The sequence below is a fragment of the Lontra canadensis genome, unplaced genomic scaffold (genome assembly GCF_010015895.1).
Source record: "Lontra canadensis isolate GAN:19392208 unplaced genomic scaffold, GSC_riverotter_1.0 scaffold83, whole genome shotgun sequence".
NCBI lineage: Eukaryota > Metazoa > Chordata > Mammalia > Carnivora > Mustelidae > Lontra > Lontra canadensis.
In genome coordinates this window covers 9,144,435-9,163,572 of record NW_022631077.1, presented here as the reverse complement: position 1 = coordinate 9,163,572, position 19,138 = coordinate 9,144,435, and the positions used below count along the sequence as shown (strand labels likewise).

Sequence of the window (19,138 nt, the reverse complement as noted above, 5' to 3'; positions counted from 1 at the left end):
AGAGCCCTACATTGGGCTCTGTGCTGGACATGGAGCCTACTTAAATACATACAGACAGACACACATAGTTACATACACAAATAAAGTAACAAAATTGTAAGCATATTGAAATCTTTTAAATATGAGCATTTATTTTGATAGTATATAAAAGTATACAGTGGTCTTCAGGATGAAGTTATGCTGTCACAAAGAATAACTTCGGTTTTGTTAAAATAAGTAGTGTGAAGTCATGTGTTTAAAAATATTTGAACTTGAAAATAATGTTACAGACCAGTTATACCTCCAGTAAAAAAATATTTGATATGTATGATAATTGTAGCCATTAATGTTGAAGTGTTTATTCTTTCCCAGAAAGACATATTGCATGTATTATCTCATTTAATTTTCACAACAGTCCTATGAAGCCTATTTTACAGTGAGGAAAGTGTTAAGACCTTAATAATTTTCCTAATGTCACAAAACTAGTAAAAGTGGCAGAGCTGGGATTCGAACTCAGGTGTGTGACTCCCAAGCCCATGTGTTTTACCCACTCTGCTGTATTGTTTACTACAAGACTTCACCGTGGCTTTATGCACCTTGCTCTTCCCCATGTGTTCACACATGCTCAATGTAAATATTCTTCCAAGCAAAGTTTCCCCATAGACATTGATAAATGTAATTATTCAATATTAATACTAGCCTTTCAGATATGGTTCTGTGTGTGTGTGTTTAGGAAAATTAAAGGGAGATTAGAATATAGAATTCAGGTGTTGTTTTTTTTTTTAAAGATATTTTATTTATTTATTTGACAGAGATCACAAGTAGGCAGAGAGGCAGGCAGAGAGAGAGGAAGGGAAGCAGGCTCCCCGCTGAGCAGAGAGCCTGATGCAGGGCTCTATCCCAGGACCTTGGGATCACGACCTGAGCCAAAGGCAGAGGCTTTATTTAACCCACTGAGCAATCCACGCGCCCCCAGGTTTTTTATTCCATTACCATTCAACATGACATTGCCCTAGGCTTGAGTTGGAACTGAATTTTAAAAACATTTTAAAAATAATCTCCAAGGATAATTCGTGATTACATGCATGCATCTAAGTTGATTTTTACGACTTTAAGGTGGAGATACAGTGACTACAGGGCTCCCTCTTGTGGACCATTACAGCAAGTAGTGATCAAGTCTCAGGATCCCAAGACTTTTTGTTAAAAACATTTTTGTCTAATAACTAAGTATCAGTGACATCCTTTGCCATGCAACTTGGATGATAGAGAAGAGAGTCTGAGACTGTCGGGAGTAATACTGCTCAACGTGTGTGATTCTCCAGCCCTTTTGTTTCCTTGACCTATTGCTTATATTTCCTGTCCACTTTCTAGTATTAGGGGAAAAAATTGCTTCTAAATGTGCTTCCTATCCCACATTTCAGTTTTTTTGGCCCAGAGACTCTAAGAATGGATGGCTGGAAGTAACTCCCATGAACATTTAGTAACAACACTCATTAAGTTTTTGGAGGCTGATTAGTTTGTTCATGGTCACATAGTGAGGTAATGTGATATTTTAGAAGAGAACCAGCAGAGCTAACAGCTCTTTAATAGTAACTTGATTAATTCAGTGAGCCTTGTTGGCTTTCTAAGCTGGATTGGAATGTAGGTAACCATGTAAACTAGAACAAGCCTGGGACTTAAAATAAATAGTCCTAGCCTGGTGGAAGCTGGGCTTTAATAAAGACGGTTTTAATCTATTGTGTGTTTTGCCGTGAAATAGATAGTGCCTGCCTCAAGTTACAGAACAAGCTCAGGACGGTATTGGTAGTAGGGTCAGATTTTATGTGGTATGGTCAGAGGGTGAGTTTTTAGTTAATTGTTTGAGTGAAGAGTACTAATCAAATTCTCACAGTCACTCATTCTTGTTTCTAGTTCTCCATGTAACCTTTTTTATACCTAAATGATAACTATTTATAGTTATCATTTAGTTAATTTGATATTCTTTTTTTTTTCCCTGTAGTGCTCTTTTCTTGTTTCAGTATAAGAATTTTATGTCTGATCATTATGGTGAATCCATTTGTGTGTGTGTATGTGTGTGTGCAAGGGAGAAGAATGGGAGGAGAGCAAACCTGATGAAACTAAAAATTTCCATCTTAAAATGACATCATCATGCTTCATCCTTGATTTATAGTCACTGAAGCCTTTTCTTAGATCACATTTTGGAAGCTATCCTAGGACAGTTCTGGAAGCCTCTCTAATTTTCTTTTAGAAAACTTATTCTCCAGTTTGGCAGTGTGTTTTAGAAGCCATTGAAATGTGCTCCTTTGTGCTTGTTCTACTTCTGAGGGTTTGGTTAAACATCTGCCTTCGGCTCAGGTCATGATCCCAGGGTCCTGGGATCAGGCCCTGCGTTGGGCTCCCTCCTTGGTAGGGAGCCTGCTTCTTCCTCTCCCTCGCCTGCCACTCCCCCTGCTTGTGTGCTTTCTCTCTTTCTCTCTGTCAAATAAATAAGTATTTTTTTTTAAAAAGAATGTTTATTACAGAATTGTAAGAAAAATAAAAGTCAGAAACAGTCAAAAAGCAAAAAGATTAATTATGATAATTTCATACTTTAGAATAATTTTATAATAATATATAACTAGTAAAAAAGTAATGATGGTATTTATGTTACTTATTGAAAAGATGTTCATGAATTTGTAAGTAAAAAATTACTATGAATTGTCTTGGATAAAAGAAAAACTATACATACACATGCATATAGAAAGTGATTCATAGAAAAATATCTGGAGTGCCAGACTGTTAACACTGGTTGTTTCTATACAGATAAGTCTTCCCATGCAGATTCTCCCCCACCTTTCAAACTTTGGTTGAGCAGAAGAGATGGTTTAGGGCAGCTACTCCCAGAAAGGACCAAGAAAAACACATCTTTTAAAAGAAAGGGGCAGATCTCACTCAAAATGACAGGTTAGGAAGATCGAGGGGTTTATCTCTCTACCAAAGCAACCACTAAACTGGAGAAAAAGACCAGAGTCTACTATTTCAGGTCTCTGGATCCTGTTTGGACACTTAGAAGAACCTTGGGAGTACTTGATGAAGGAAGAAGCTGCTATTTGGCAGTTCAGGCACAAACCAGTGATCATTCCCCATTCCTCAGCCCTTTAGCCTTTGGGGACAGTGGCCTATATTCCTGGAGGGGCTTGCTGAAACCAGGGTAGGCACTGGGGACTTTGTGCTCCAAAACTTTGGAGTTTTATGTTTAAGTCAGTCTGTCAGATCCCTGAGTGCTAGGCACAGATATTTGCCCTCATTTCAGCCTTTCAGCTGCAGAGGTTTCACCCAGCAGTGTCTACTGGAAGATTTAAAGAACCTGTTCCTCCCCTCCACTCCTCCTTTTGGAGCCGCACATTTAAGGAAATCTGTGTTGGGTCACTGTGTTGGCAATGACTGCAGAGATAATGGATCAGGAACTTCAGTGACCACACACAACAAGAAACACACAAAGGCAAATAGATATGCAAAAGTTGAAAATAGTTTGAAAATGTCAAAACAGATGGCTTCAGCCCACAACAAGCAAAAGTAAGCAGTACTGGAGGAGTAAGAGAATAGATTTCCAGTATAATAGTCAAAATATCGTCTTCTCAAAAAAAAAAAAAACAACCCTATAAAATATACAAAGAAACCAGAGAGTATGGCCCATACATACAATGGGAGAATTTCACAGAAGCCACCCCTGAGGAAACCCATACTTAGGAATTGCTAGTCAAAGATGTTAAATCAAGTATCTTAAATGCTTAAAGCAAACCATGGACAAAGAACTAAAGGAATTCGGGAAAACGTTGTCTGAACAAAACCAGAATCTCAGTAGATAGTAATTACAAAAAGGAGCCAAACAAATTCTGGGGCTAAAAAGCATAATGACTGAAAATGAAAAATTCACTAGAGGGATTCAACAACGGATTTGAGTAGACAGAAGAGGATCAGTGAACTTAAAGACCATTGAAATGATTCAAACTGAGAAACAGAAAGATGAACAGAGCCCAATAAACTGGTGGGAGATCATCATATGTACCAATGTATGAATCTAGGAGTCCCAGTAGCAGGAAGAAGAAAGGAGCAGAAAAGGAATTTGAAGGGGAAAAAAAAAAAAAAAGATGGAAAACTTCCCAAATCTGAAGACATGAAATACATACATCTAAGCTTAGTGAACTCCAAGCAGGATAAACTCAGAGATCCACACTGAGACATAATATAGTCAAATTGTTGAAACCCAAAGACAGAATTATGAAAGCAGCAAAAAAGAAGCAATTTGTCAGAACAGGGAATCCTTAGTAAAATTAACAACTGATTGTTCTCATTATAGAAATGTTGGAAGCCAGAAGGGGGACGTAAGATGACATATTTAGAATCCTGAAGGAGGAGGGGGCTAGCCATCAAGAATTATCTGGCAAAACTATCCTTCGTGTGCTATAAGAAATGCTGGAGGTAATCCTTCAGGATGAGCTGAAAGGACCTTAGAGAATAACCTGAAACCATAAAAAGAAATAAAGAATACGGGCTAGGGTAACTATATAGGTAAATATAAAGTAGTATTGTACATCTGGTTTGTTACTTTTTTATAAATCTGTGTGTGCTTACAAAGTAAAGATGCAGTCTGTGACAATAGCAAGGTAAAAGCGAACAGTTGGAGAATATCGGAGTGGAGTGTTTGTAAAATAAGTTGGTACTGTGCAAACTAGGTTGTTGTAACTTGAAGACATTAATTGTAATGCCCAAGATAATACTATGGAGCTAAAAAATATACAGAGAAGGAAAGAAGAAGGAGTCAAAATGGTACACTACAAAATACCAGCTAAATGAAAAAAAGAGGCAATAATTGATGAATTAAGGAACAAAAAAACATACAAAACATACCCAAAATAATATCAAAATGCCAGAAGTAAATCCTTCTTTATCAATAATCACCTTAAATGTAAATAGATTAAATTCTGCTTAAAAGTGGAGATTGGCAAACTAAATTTAAAAAAAACCCACAGAGTCCATCTATATGCTGTTTAGAAGGGACTGGCTTTAGGTATGAAGAAACAAAGAGGTTCAAAGTAAAAGGATGGGAGTGATACTCCATCTAAATAGTAACCAAAAGAGAGCTGTGTGGCTTTATTATTGTCACCCAAAGTAGACTTGAAATAGTATGTAATGTTTCTCACATTTGACCAAACTCAGGAAAGGTGCACAGAATACCTTAAGAGAAAAAGATTATCACTTTGGAGGAGGGCTTAGGACGTAGTTGCATGGATGACTGAGTAGGGTTAGGTTTTTCACTGTGTTTTCTCCCTTTTGCCTTCTCTCCCTCCGTCCCTCCTCCTCATATTCTTTCCCTGCTTTTCTTTGTCCCATCTTGCTTCCTCTTCCATTTTTTAGACATGTGAATGCATGACATATTCAATAACTAGCCTAATAGAAAAATCAAATGTTCTCTTCCCTTCTCCCCCAAATTCTGGTTCGACATAAAGTCTTAGGCAAAGCTTAGGGGTAGTTTTAGCTGCTGTCTCTGGAGGATCTTATGGGATTTTCAGTCTTCCACAATGTAATCTTCTTAAGTAATCTTCCCCAGGCCTTCTAGAAAGAAAACACTTTGGGTGATTTGCTGTTTCATCTGGACAGCTTCTCCCCTTTCTTACGTTGTCTGTGAAATACTCAGTACTTGTTAAGTCTGGTTCTATCGTTAAATGAAGCTCTGTTTCTGATCCTTTGTATAGGTTATTTATGGGAGTAGTCTTGCTGGATGGTGCTAGGCTCTTGTGAGAGAGCATTTGCCCTTGAGTCAGTGTCTAATATTCATTCTCAACTCAGTATGGTCAAACCAGAATTCTGGATAATGTGTACCAACTTCAGGACTCTGGGAAACAGGAAGACATGAATTATGTTTAGTTTGTTTTTTTTTTTTAAAGATTTGATTTATTTATTTGACAGAGTTCACAAGTAGGCAGAGAGGCAGGCAGAGAGAGAGAGAGGAGGAAGCAGGCTCCCTGCAGAGCAGAGAGCCCGATGTGGGGCTCGATCCCAGGACCCTGGGATCATGACCGGAGCCGAAGGCAGAGGCTTTAACCTACTGAGCCACCCAGGCGCCCCATGTTTAGTTTTTTGTTTTGGTTTGTTTTGTTTTGTTTCAGTTAAGGAAAATGAGACAGTAAGAGGTTGTGACTTTTCAGAAATTACCCAGAAAATAGGAGTAAAGCAGGCGTATACAGCTGTGATCTTGTGAATAGGGCTCTGGCTACCAGGCTCCCAGATGTCTTAACCACTGACACTGTGAATCCTGCTGTGTTGATAGGAGGACTCAGCATAGTGCGTTGAGTTATTAGGGTTTTCCCCTCAAATGAGGCTCGTTAATTTTTTGGTCCTTGTGCAGCTCTCCTCCCAAAGAGATTCTCACATTTATTTCTGGGGTGCATGAGTTTGGCTATAGAATTTGAAAGCAGCGATGCTACTGTTACTTCTCTATACATGCATGCAAACACACGCGCACTGGGATGCAGTGTAATTGCCGGTGATAAAATTGTTACCTTTTGTGTGCGATTTAAGATAAATTGAAGGAAATGCTCATGAAGGCATGCTCATGACCTTGAACTCTTTTAGGTTACCTTTCCATAATGTATAGAATACATGTATTCTGCAACATTTTCTAGAATTTTCTAAGTGCTTTAGCTCCCACAGATTAACTGTATTGCATTTCTACTTTGGTTTCTAAGGTTGTAACTGTAAAATGGGGTGATACTCTTGTCATCTTCTTATTATTCTGATTACTGAACGGGATAGCTGATATGAATTCACTTTTCTAGAACTGTAGGGTGCCTTATGAAAACAGAGACGGTAGTGCTAGTATCGTATTAATTAGATCTCATCTGCTCCCCATATATTCGTACCATTCAACTCTGTCCCTTCCAGATTCGCTCTTTTCTAAGAATTGGACTAGAAGGATAATATCAGGCATAAATTCTTAAACAATAGCATCTTTCCCCTCTGTTTCTTTTTCTGCATGCTTTCGTCTAAGTAAACAGTTTTGGATAATTTTATACACAAAATTTTTATAATTAATAACCAATACGGTAAAGATATAATAAAAACTTAGCAGTCATAGTGTGGACATAGGCTTTATAAGCAAATAGTTCTGTGTTTTAAAATCTACTTGTATCCTGTATTGGCTGTGTGACCTTGGGTGAGTTACTTAATCTCTTGTTGATTCAGTGTTTTCATGTGTAAAGTGAAGGATAATATTTATCTTTTGAGATTGCTAAGGACTAAATGAGGAACTTTTTTCAAAGCACTTGGGAACATTGTTTTCACAGAATTTAGTCAACCTTCATTTCCTCAAACTTGCTAATTCTACTTGGACATTATCACTTGATATTAATAGTTTTACCATTTTGGTTCCAGTCCTTTTACTGTAAGTTACATTGATAAAGACCAGGAATTTGATTCCACAGTTGTTGTAGATACTTTCTATTTTAGATTTGGTGAAATGAAAAATGAATACATTGTGAAGTATGTACTTAACAACGTATATTATTTTATTTCTGGCTTCTGTGAGTATATGGGAATCTGAAAACTCATCAGGTATTTCAAAAATAGGATGCATTTATTTAGTATATTTTTCACATATCTACCTGGTGCTATTATTAGGCTTTGGAATAAAGAGCTGAAGATAGTTCTTGCCTACATTGGAGGTCATCATTTATTGGAGACAGGTAAATAAGCAGTTAAAATCAAATCTGAGTCAAATCTGAAGAGAGCTAGAACCTGGAGCACGAATGATACCTTTTCTTCCCGACTAAGGAGATGGAGTTTATTTTAAGATGAGTTGTTGATCATTAGTCTCCATTTTCATGTGTTTTATATTATGAACATTTCACTGAATTTAGTTTGATTCTAGAGTCTGAAGATAATGTGTATTCCCTGGGAGGTGGCTTTTAACCCAAGTCCATTACTTCCTCTGGTTAGTTTGTTTGTTCTAAAACTAGAGGGAAAAAAATGGTTGTGTTAGACTTGCTCCTTCTTGAGCTTTTCTATCTTACAGGATTTTGGTCCCTATGCTGTAGAACTCTTATGGATTAGAAATTACTTATTTCTCCAGCCCATCTCCTTTTCCTCTTAAGTAAAATTATCTTAGTATTTGAAATGATACCTCATTAGGATTCAACTTGGGACCTGGCTCCTCCCTATGAAGGATAGATAAACAAGGTTTTATCTTTCTGCTCCATAAAGTTTATATAGTAAACTCAAGCAATGGAATGAGAGGTTAATAGTTCTTCAGAGTTAAAAAAAAAAAACAAAAAAACCTGATGATTAATCCAGCCACACTCATTATTAGCTTTCTAAGTGCTGTCAAAATTGACCATTTACCCCTTCATTCCTAGTTCTTTAGTTGAAAATATAAAGTATTTCTTCTCTCCTAGAAATGTGGTATAATGAGTTATTTTTATTTATATATAACTAAAAAGGGGTGATACAAAAATAGTGTATGCACAGTTTTGACTTGCTTTACTCACCTTTTACTTCTTTTATTTCAGCTCAATCTGAAATCGAAGTTTCTGTGTCTGCAAGGAATATCAGAAGGTTACTAAGTTTCCAACGGTATCTTAGATCTTCACGCTTTTTTCGTGGTACTACTGTTTCAAATTCTCTCAACATTTTAGATGATGATTATAATGGACAAGCCAAGGTGTGTATTGCTTTTTCAAGAAAACATTAATTTTTGATAAGTTTAATGAAGCCTTCCCCACCATGTAGTATTGAATTATTAGAACCTCTCTCCGTATGCAAAAATCACTTAAGCCCATTTTTCAGGTTTTTTCCTTTAGAGCACATGTTCATTTTGTAACTAGGTATTACAGAGCAAGGGAAATTTCTGTAAGTTACTAAAATAGTGAAAATGTTTTCATTTATTTTAACATTAACAAGTAGCTTAGTAGGACATTAAACTATGCAATCACACAGATTCTTAAGTCTGAGAAGAATATTATAGCTGTTCTAGAAATTAGACTAAATTAGACTATTCCGTAGGTAAGGACTCTGTGGCCTGAAGAGCATCAGAGACCTGTTTGAGGTTGCCTCCTGGCTAGAGGTATACCCAGCACAGGATGTTAGGCCTCACGACTTCCAGTCAAATTACTTTTCAGAGTCTCTTCCATCACTGAGATATTTTGAGGACTTGTACGTTTTGTTTTTTCTTCCTTTTTTTTTTTTTCTTAATCTTATTCCTATTTTATTTCATTAAGAAAATTCTTTTTTTATTATCATGTTCAGTTATCCAGCATATAGTACATCATTAGCAATTCATTAGTTGTGTATAACACCCAGTGCTCATCTCCACATGTGCCCTCCTTAATACCCATCACCCGGTTACCCCATCCCTCCACCCTCCTCCCTTCTGTAACCCTTGGTTTGGTTCCCAGAGTCCAGAGTCTCTCGTGGTTTGTCTCCCTTTCTGATTTCTTCCCCTTCAGTTTTCCCTCCCTGCCCCTGTGGTCCTCTGTGCTATTCCTTAGGTTTTCTAATTAAACCCAGTGATAATAAGCATTATTTTCTATTTCCATAGTTTAAAAGAAATGTCTTAATGAAGGTGAAGCTCAGAGCAACTTGGTTTTGACCAAATGAGGGTTTTTTAATAATCTTACGTTTCTAGTGTTTTTAAAATCATTTTTTGATTTAATATTTATAGGCCAGATTTCCCAAGTGTGTGTATCTACATAGGGCGAAGGCATCTCCTTTATGATTACATTAAAGCAAAAAGATTGCTTCCCAGTTTGATGAAGGGAATTAATAGAAGGTGTTCATGCTTTCTTTAAATTTGAAAAATTTACATGTTCTGCTTTTTAAAATGAGAATATTGATCTGTGTATGATTGTATGATATGTAAATAGTCTCTACTGGTAATATATTAGTATTATTTATGTCAGTTTATTGATAAACATATATGATGGTGAACTTTCCATAAAAGTTTCAGGTTACAAATATATGGTTTAAAAAATTCAATCAATTTCATTTTGGGGTTGTTAAGGGATTTATTTGTTTAACTGAAATACACATCAACTTAAATGTAGTAAATGCTATTACTTACTGTATAAGGATAGTTAAAGAATATGAATAAATGCCTGCAAGTTGGGAGTGTTTTTTTAAGAAAATGTCTAACCAATAATTTAAGCATAGTGTAGAATAGTTGTCAAGTGCCTCATTTTCAGAGTTAGATCACCCGATTTTCAATCGCAGCTCTGTTACTTTCTAGCTGCTCAAGGCAGTTACTTTTAGCTTGTTTCCCCATCTGTAAATGAATATTGAAAACAATACCATCTTCATAGTGTTGATATGAATATTAAGAGTGAACTAGCACTTTTAACAGTATGGAATACTGTAAGTACCCAGCTATTATAACTTATTTTTACTAGACTTTTAAAATCTAGTTTCTAGACTCATGCAGTGTATGAACCACACTTCCGTGGTATTAAATTAGAATTCTTGAAAAGTTCATGGGAGTATAGCAGTGAGTTGAAAGAAGCATTAACCTTACCTGTACATTCATTACTTGGAAAGCAAAATAATATTGGTTTTCCAAATGAAGCATACATTTGGATAGTTTTTGGAGTCAGCTGGAAATGTCATGATTAAAAAGAAAATGATACTTAGCATTTCTTAGATCACTTTCCATTTTCACTAACTTCTCTATGGGCTATCTGCAAGAGACAGACTGTTACTGAAATTAAATTACAGTAGGAATGTTTGGTTTTCATTTCAGTGTATGCTGGAAAAAGTTGGAAATTGGAATTTTGATATCTTTCTATTTGATAGACTAACAAATGGTAAGTGAAGAATTTGACTCAAATAACTGTGTACTCTAGACTGCTGCATTGATGGTATAGGCCCTGGCGGGTCGTTGCTTTTGTTTCTTTAGGTGGTGAGCCCTCTGCTGGCAGAAGAACACCATTTTGTCCCTTTTCTTAGTTACTGATCTCTATCTAAGCCAGAGAATCGCTGTCATAGTTTTATTTTTTCATTCCTCTTAGCAGTAATCAAAAGTTATAATCATCACCCTAGTTCATGTTACTATTATGGATAACCCAAAGTGAAATTATTACCTCATTATGTTCTTTATTTTTCTGTTTTGGTTTCTTTTGGATTGTGGCTATTTACAGTGAATCTTCTGATGCTGTATTCCAGCTTTGATAGCCACAGATATGTGGTAGATTCATGACATTTTGAAAGATATCCTTTCTTCTGACTTTGTGGTCCTCGGGCTTTTCTTTCTGTGAACACTTGAGAGAGAGAATATATTCTAATCAGTGGTTCCCTCTGACACTGCTTCTCCATGGTTGGATGGGGATGAGCTTGTAGCTTCTTTGGAGTCTTATCAGAATCTATAGAATATGAGTGATCTGAAAACACTAGGTGATTCTAATTTGTTTACCCCCTCCTGTGTTTTGTTTTATTTTAGGGGTAGGTGTCCTATTTCCTTGTTCTCTTTGGGAACAGGAAAAGGATTCCCTTTGGGAATCATTTTTATTTAGGATAAAATTTTTGGCATAAAAAATGGTACATGTTGTTCAACTAGACTTTGTTCCTGTCTAAGCATCTTTTTAGTAAGTGAAGCAGAGTGGAAAGTGCACTGAGAGAAAGTCACTTCTGAGTGTTTAGGATGAAGTAACGGCTCTGTAGTTCACTACGATATACTTCAACATCACCATTTTTTTTTTCTTATTTTACTTTGGAATGAAGTTCATTTCATAAGGAAGACATGGAAAATGGTCAAAGATACAACTTTATTCATCTTGAGAATCAAGGAGGATCTAGTTTTTTAGAATTACTATGTTAGTCCCTATAATATGTATGGCCATGTAAGGTGAAAATAGCTTTGTAATCACCTTCTGTTCGTCTGTACGCTTTTGACAGAAAATAAATTTGGCTGGTTCTAGGTAAAACTATAAAGACCATGAACTCTGTCTTATCATCTTACCTCTTTCCCCCTTCCCTGCCCCCGACCCTTTTTCCTTTCCTTTTCTATTTCTCTTCCACCTCCCTTTTGCCCTTTGGTGACTCTTCTGTTCCTCTCCCTGCCCCCACTTTGGCATGTCCACACAGAAAATTCTGTAGTATCTTTCACACAGTTGTACTTCCCTTTTTAAAATATTATGTGCAGTAGAGTATCAGTTGACTCATCTTCTAAGATATAGGAAATTCCTTTTTTTCTAACTTAATATGAATATTACTTCAGTTGTTATCTCAAGATAAATGTAAATAAAATAATGCCACCCTTAGCACCTTCAAAATTTAGCCTTATATAAACTGTAAGAGCTCATAGCCTATTATTAGTCTACTGGGACACTTGTCACTCATCAAAATAAGTGATTGTTCTCTAAATTTTATTTCTAAAAAGCACATATCTTGCTTGTTAGGGATCTTGGTGATAAAAGTAGAGTGAGGTTGACAGTGTGTGGGATGGGCAGAATAGCCACTAGCTACATTAGTTAATTTAATACTTTGCTTTCACTTTAATCATCTCATTACTTTTTGTGGAGTTGGCCAGATGGTTTCTTCTTAAGATTGATTGTTAGGAGTTAGCTACCCACCTATGATTTTACAGATGGTGATACTCATATTCAGTTAAATACAGCCACCGAAAAGTTATAGGAATGCTGTTCATGAAGAGATATTATTGAGAAGCAAATGGGCCGAAGAAGAGTTTTTTTAATCTTCATAATTTAATTGGAAGTGCTTTGCTTTAAAACCGCTTAGCCTGAAATGAATTCTGGATGATATATGTATATGGTATCCAAGTATATAGTATTCCTTTCTTGTTTATTGATCCAGTGCTTTCTGTATTCCTTACTCTGGGCATTTCACCAGAGGACATTGTGGGGAGGTCAGAGAAGAGGCAAAACTCAGTGATTCCTGCCAAGACAAATGGCCCCAGCTTGCCCACGGCAAGTAATAAAGTACTTGCCATCTGGTAGAGTACATTCCTTTCATAGGAATGAGAGATTATGTGTGAAATAGCAAGATATGATTTGTCACCCCTGAAATCTGTCTAGTATATGAGGGACCTTTGTTGCCAAGCCTGTGTTATGGCCTTATTCCTTCACAACCTAGATCCCTTTATTTCTTTTTCTTGTCTGATTGCTGTTCTTCCTACTTCCAGCACGGTACTGAATGAAAGTGGCAAGCATAGGGATTCTTTTTTTGTTGTTCCTGATCTTACAGGGAAAGCTTTCAGCTTTTCACCATTGACTGTGATGTTACTTGTGGGTTTGTCGTGTTTGGTCTTTTTTATATTGAGGTATGTTCCCTCTATTCCCGTTTTTTGAGAGTTATCATAAATGGATGTTCAATTTTTCTAATGGTTTCCGTGCATCTCTTGAGAGGATAATATGATTTTTATCCTTTATTTTGTTAATGTGATGTTATCATGTTGATTCATTTGCAATGTTGAACCATCCTTACATTCTGGAATAAAACACACTTGATCGTAGTATGTAATGCTTTTAATATATTGTTGAATTCGTTTTGGTAGTATTTGGTTGAGTGTTTTGCATATATGTTCATCAAGAATATTAGACTGTAGTTTTCTTTTTTTGTAGTGTCTGTCTGATTTTGGTGTCAGGGTAATTCTGGCCTGGTACAGAAACATTCCTTCCTCTTAATTTTTTGAAATAGTTTGAGAAGGATAGGTACTTCCTTTTCTCTGAATGCTTGGTGGAATTCTCCTGTGAAACCATCTGGTCCTGGACTCATTAGTTGGGGGTTTTTTGATTCCCAATTCATTTTATTGCTAATACTTAGACTGTTCAGATTTCCAGTTTCTTTGTGATTTAGTCTTAGAAGATTAAATGTGTCTAGGAATTTATCCATTTCTTCTAGGTTGTCCAGTTTTTTGGCATATGCTTGTTTTATTAGTCTCCTAAAATCTGTATTGCAGTGGTGTCAATTGTATCTTCTTCTCTTTCATTTCTCATAGTACTTACTTGAGTCCTGTCTCTTTTTTCTTGATGAACCTGGCCAAAGGTTTATCAACTTTATTTATCATTTCAAAGAATCAACTCTCAGGTTTATTGATCTTTTCTATTATTTTTAAAGTCTCATTTCATTTATTTCCACTATGATCTTTATTATCTCCTTCGTTTTACTAACTTTGGGCTTTGTTTTTTCCTTTTTCTTGTTCCTTTAACTGTAAGCTTAGATTGTTTTCTTGATAATTTTCTTAGTGCTTTTGGTATGTTTTATCACTATAAACTTCCCTCTTAATACTGCTTTTGCGGTGTCTCATATTTTGAAACATTGTATTTTCATTTTCATTTGACTCAAGGTATGTTTGAATTTCTCTTGATGTTTTTCTTTTACCCCTTGGCTGTTTTTTAACATGTTGCTTAGCCTCCACATGTTTGTTTTTTTCCCAGGTTTTGTTTTGTTTTGTTTTTTGGGTTTTTTTTTGTAATCTAGTTTCGTACTGTTGTGATTGGAAAAGATACTTGATATGAAGTCAGTGTTCTTACATTTGCTGAGACTTGTTTTGTGGCCTGACATGTGATCTGTCCTGGAGAATACAATGTGTTCACCTCAGAAGAGGTGTATTCTGCTGTTTTTAGATGGAATGTTCTGTATATATATATGTTAAGTCCATCTGGTCTAAGCTGTCATTTAAGATCACTGTTTCCTTACTGATTTCTGTCTGGATGACCCATCTACTGATATTAAGTGGGGGGTATTAAAGTCCCCTACTAATATTGTATTACTGTTAATTTCTCCCTTGATGTCTGTTTATATTTGCTTTGTATATTTAGGTCCTTCTATGTTGGGTTCATAGATATTTACCATTTCTTTTTATCCTTTTGTTGGATTGATCCCTTCATCATTGTGTTTCTTTTTTCTTATTCTTCATTCCTTTCTTGTCACTTGTTAGAGGTTTTCTTTTTAAGTCTATTTTGTCTGATACAAGTATTGCTACCCAAGCTTTTATTCATTTGTGTTTTCATGGAATATTTTTTCTATCTCTCTCTCTTTTTTTTTTCTCGTGTATTTTTTCTATCTCTTAACTTCCAGTCTATATATGTCTTCAGGTCTTACCTCTTGTAGGCTGTTTATAGGTTGGTCTTGATTTTTTATCCATTCAGTCACCCTGTGTTATTTGATTGGAACATTTGGTCCATCCACATTTGAAGTAATTGTTAATAGGTATATATTGCCATTTTGTTGTTTTCTTGTTGTTTTATAGTTCTCAGTTTTCTTCCTTTGCTGTCTTCCCTTTGGTTTGATTACTTTCTTTAGTGTTGTGTTTTTATTCATTTTTATTTTCTATGTATCTCTTAGAGATTTTTGGCTCATGGTTTCCATATATAACACCTCATGTATACAGCACTCTGTTTTAAGATGACAGTCACTTAAGTTTGAACACATTCTAAAAGGACTACATTTCTACTCCCCCCATGACATTTTTTTTTTTAAAGATTTTATTTATTTATTTGTCAGAGAGAGAGAGGGAGAGAGCACAGGCAGACAGAATGGCAGGAAGAGGCAGAGGGAGAAGCAGGCTCCCTGATGAGCAAGGAGCCCGATGTGGGACTCGATCCCAGGACGCTGGGATCATGACCTGAGCCGAAGGCAGCTGCTTAACCAACTGAGCCACCCAGGCGTCCCAACATTTTGTTTTTTTAATGTCATATTGTATGTATTTCCTAAGTAACTATTGTAGATATAGTTGATTTTTACTATTTTTGATTTTTAATCTTAATATAAGCTTTACATGTGGCAGGTCCACTACCTTTACCATGTTTGCTTTTACTAGTAAGACTTTTTTCCTTCATAATTTTCTTCTATTTTTGACCTTTTCTTTCTGCTCAAAGAAATCCTGTTAACATTTCTTACAAGGCCTGTTTAGTGGTGATGAACTTCTTTAACTTTTGTTTGGGAAACATTATCTCTGCCTCAATTCTGAATGATGGCCTTGCTGGATAGAGTATTCTTCTTTGTAGGTTTTTTCCACTCAGTACTTCGAATATATCATGCCACTCTGTTCTGGCCTGCAAAGTTTCTGCTGAAAAATCAGTTGATAGTTTTATGGGGTTTCATTTGTTCATAACTAGTTGCTATTCTCTTGCTGTTTTTAAGATTCTCTCTTCATCTTTAATTTTTGACATTTTAATTATTTGTCTTGATGTGGGACTTCCTTGGGCTCATCCTGTTTGGGACTCTCTGTGCATCCTGGACCTAGATGTCCATTTTCTTCCTCCAAGTTAGGGAAGTTTTCAACTGTTACTTTTTCAAATAAGTTTTCTGCCCCTTCCCTTTCTGTTTTCTCCTTCTGGGACCCTTATAATATGAATATTAGTATGCTTGATATTGTCCCAGAGGTCCCTGAAACCTTTCTCATTTTTAATTTTTTTTTCGTTACTGCTGTTCAGTTTAAATGGTCTCTACTACCCTGAATTCCACATCACTGATCTGTTCTTCTGTTTCATCCAATCTACTATTGATTCCCTCGACTGAATTTTCCATTTTAATGTATCTTCAGCTCTGATACGTTCTTTTTTATATTTTCTGTCTCTGTTGAAGTTGTCACTGAGTTCATCCACTTTTCTCTTAAGTTTGGTGAGCATCTTTATGACCATTACTTTAAAGTCTTCATGAGGTACACTGCTTAATTCCATTTCATTTAGAATTTTTTTTAAGGTTTTGTCTTGTTCTGTCATCTTCCTTTCCCTCTCTATTTTTGCTTGTATATATTAGATAAATCAGCTCTGTCTCCTGGTCTTGAACATGTGGCTTTATGTAGAAGGCATCTTGTGGGGCCCATTAGTGCATTAGCTGCAGGTCACTGTAAGCAGGAGCTCCAGGGTTTTCCCCTGTGTGGGCTACATGTGCCTTCTTTTGTGGCTGGATCCTGGGACTATCTGGGGAGCAGGGCTAGCCCCCAGTGTGGCTGGCTGTGACTGTAAGGGAGGGACCACTTTGGTGGGATGCCAGTCCCAGCTGAGGCCATTCACTGAGTGTGGCAGGACAGTAGTCACTTTGTGAGGGACAGATACCAATCCCAGTTAAGGCTATGTACAACAGGATGGGAGCCACATTGGAGGGGTGTTCTCTGGGCTGGGTAGGTTGAACCGGACAGGTACACAGGGGAACACCTGGCCAGGGTGAGCAGTGTTAGCAAGGTACATCATAGTACCTGATGCATGGTGTCCACCAGCATCAGGCTGGCTAGACAGGAGGAGGGCAAGAAAAATGATACCTTTCAGTGCTTCCATTCCTGGAGAAAGTACCCGCAGATCCCTGGTCCTACTGCATAATGTATGGCCCAAGCACTCAAGTGAGTTTGTGTGCAGGCCCTTTAAGAGTGGAATCTTGGCTTCGGAGAGCGCTGCAGCTCTCCTGGAGTTAAGCTTTGTTCACACATTGTGGAGGATTGTCTTCCTGGTGCAGATCCCCAGGGCAGGGGGTGCCTGATGTGGGGCTTGAACCCTACACTCCTCAGGGAGGATCTCTATACCTATGATATTCCTCCTGCTTGTGGGTCACCAAGCTGGGGGTGTGGGTTCTGACCAGCCCACATCTCTGCTTCTCCTACCCCTCATGATGTGGCTTTTTCTTTGTATCTTTAGTTGTGGAAAAGCTATTCTGCTAGTCTTCAGGTCATTCTCAGAGGCTTGCTCTATGTGTACTTGATTTTGGTGTATTCATTGTAAGAGGTGATCTCAGGATTCTACTACTCTGCCATTTTCAGAAATTCCTGCCCATTTTTTAAATTGAGATATAACTGACATACATAACATTATATTAGCTTGAAGTGTACAGTGTAATGCTTTAATATATGTATATATTTAAGACAATTATAGAAAGTCTTTAACATCCATCACTGTATGTAGTTACAATTTTTTTCTTGTGATAACTTTTAAAGTCTCCTCTCTTAGCAACTTCCAAATATGTAATACAGTATCTTTATTTCATTGTTTTGAGTAAGCTCCATACCCAGCTTGGAGGCCACACAGAGCTTGAAGTCATAACCCTGTGATCAAGACTTGAGCTGAGATCAAGAGTCAGACACTTAACTGACTGAGGCACCAAGGCAATACAGTATCATTAATTATAGTCACCATGCTGTACATAGCATCCCGCAGACTTATTTTCTAGCTGGAGATTTGTACCTTTTGACCCCTTCACTCATTTTCTCAACATTACCAACCCTTGACTCCAACAACCACCAATTTATTCTCTGTATCTATGAGCTTGGTTTTTTGTTTAAGATTGCACATACAAGTTAGATCATGTGGTTTGTCTTTCTCTGTCTGACTTACTTCACTTAGCATAATGTCCATAAAATTAATCCATGTTGTTGCAAATGGCAAGATTTCCTTCATTTTCATGGCTGAATAATATTCCTTTGTATATGTATACATCTTCATCCATTCATCTGTCTGTGGACACTTAGGTTGCTTCCATAACTTGTTGTTATAAATAATGCTGCACTGAACATAGGGATGCATATATTTTTTTGAATTAGTGTCTCCTTTAGTTGGGTTGAAGACCCAGAAGTAGAATTGGTAATATGTTAGTTCTCTTTGTAATTCTTTTTTTTTTTTTTTTAAAGATTTTATTTATTTATTTGACAGACAGAGATCACAAGTAGGCAGAGGCAGGCAGAGAGAGGAGGAAGCAGGCTTCCTGCTGAGCAGAGAGCCTGACGCGGGGCTCAATCCCAGGACCCTGGGATCATGACCTGAGCCGAAGACAGAGGCTTTAACCCACTGAGCCACCCAGGCGCCCCTCTCTTTGTAATTCTTTGAGGATCCTCTTACTGTTCTCCAGAGTGGCTGCACCAATTTACCTTCCCATCAACAGTGCAAGAGCGTTTCCTTTTCTCCACATCCTTACTGACACTTTTTATTTCTTGTCTTTTTGATAACTTTTCTGCCGAGTGTAATGTGATATCTCATTATGGTTTTGATTTGCATTGCCCGATGATTAGTGATATTGAGCATCTTTTCATCCAACTCTTGGCCACCTGTAGGTCTTCTTTGGAAAAATATCTATTCATACCTTCTGCCTATTTTTTAACTGGATTATTTGCTTGAACATACATTGTGAAGTATCAAGGCAAAGTTGGTTCTTACAGCCATAACAGCAGAAATATAGCTCACTTCTT

General features: G+C 36.9%; 1 protein-coding gene across 4 annotated transcripts in view; it reads left to right on the top strand.

Annotated features, from left to right (window-relative positions):
- Positions 1 to 19,138, top strand: part of PDE7A (phosphodiesterase 7A) — a 111,205-nt gene that overhangs the window by 74,845 nt on the left and 17,222 nt on the right. For all 4 annotated transcript variants that reach the window (XM_032882651.1, XM_032882652.1, XM_032882649.1 and 1 more), the window contains exons 4-5: positions 8,526 to 8,677; positions 10,748 to 10,811. In XM_032882651.1, the coding sequence (XP_032738542.1) occupies positions 8,526 to 8,677; positions 10,748 to 10,811 (216 nt within the window). The remainder of the gene's footprint in view (positions 1 to 8,525; positions 8,678 to 10,747; positions 10,812 to 19,138) is intronic.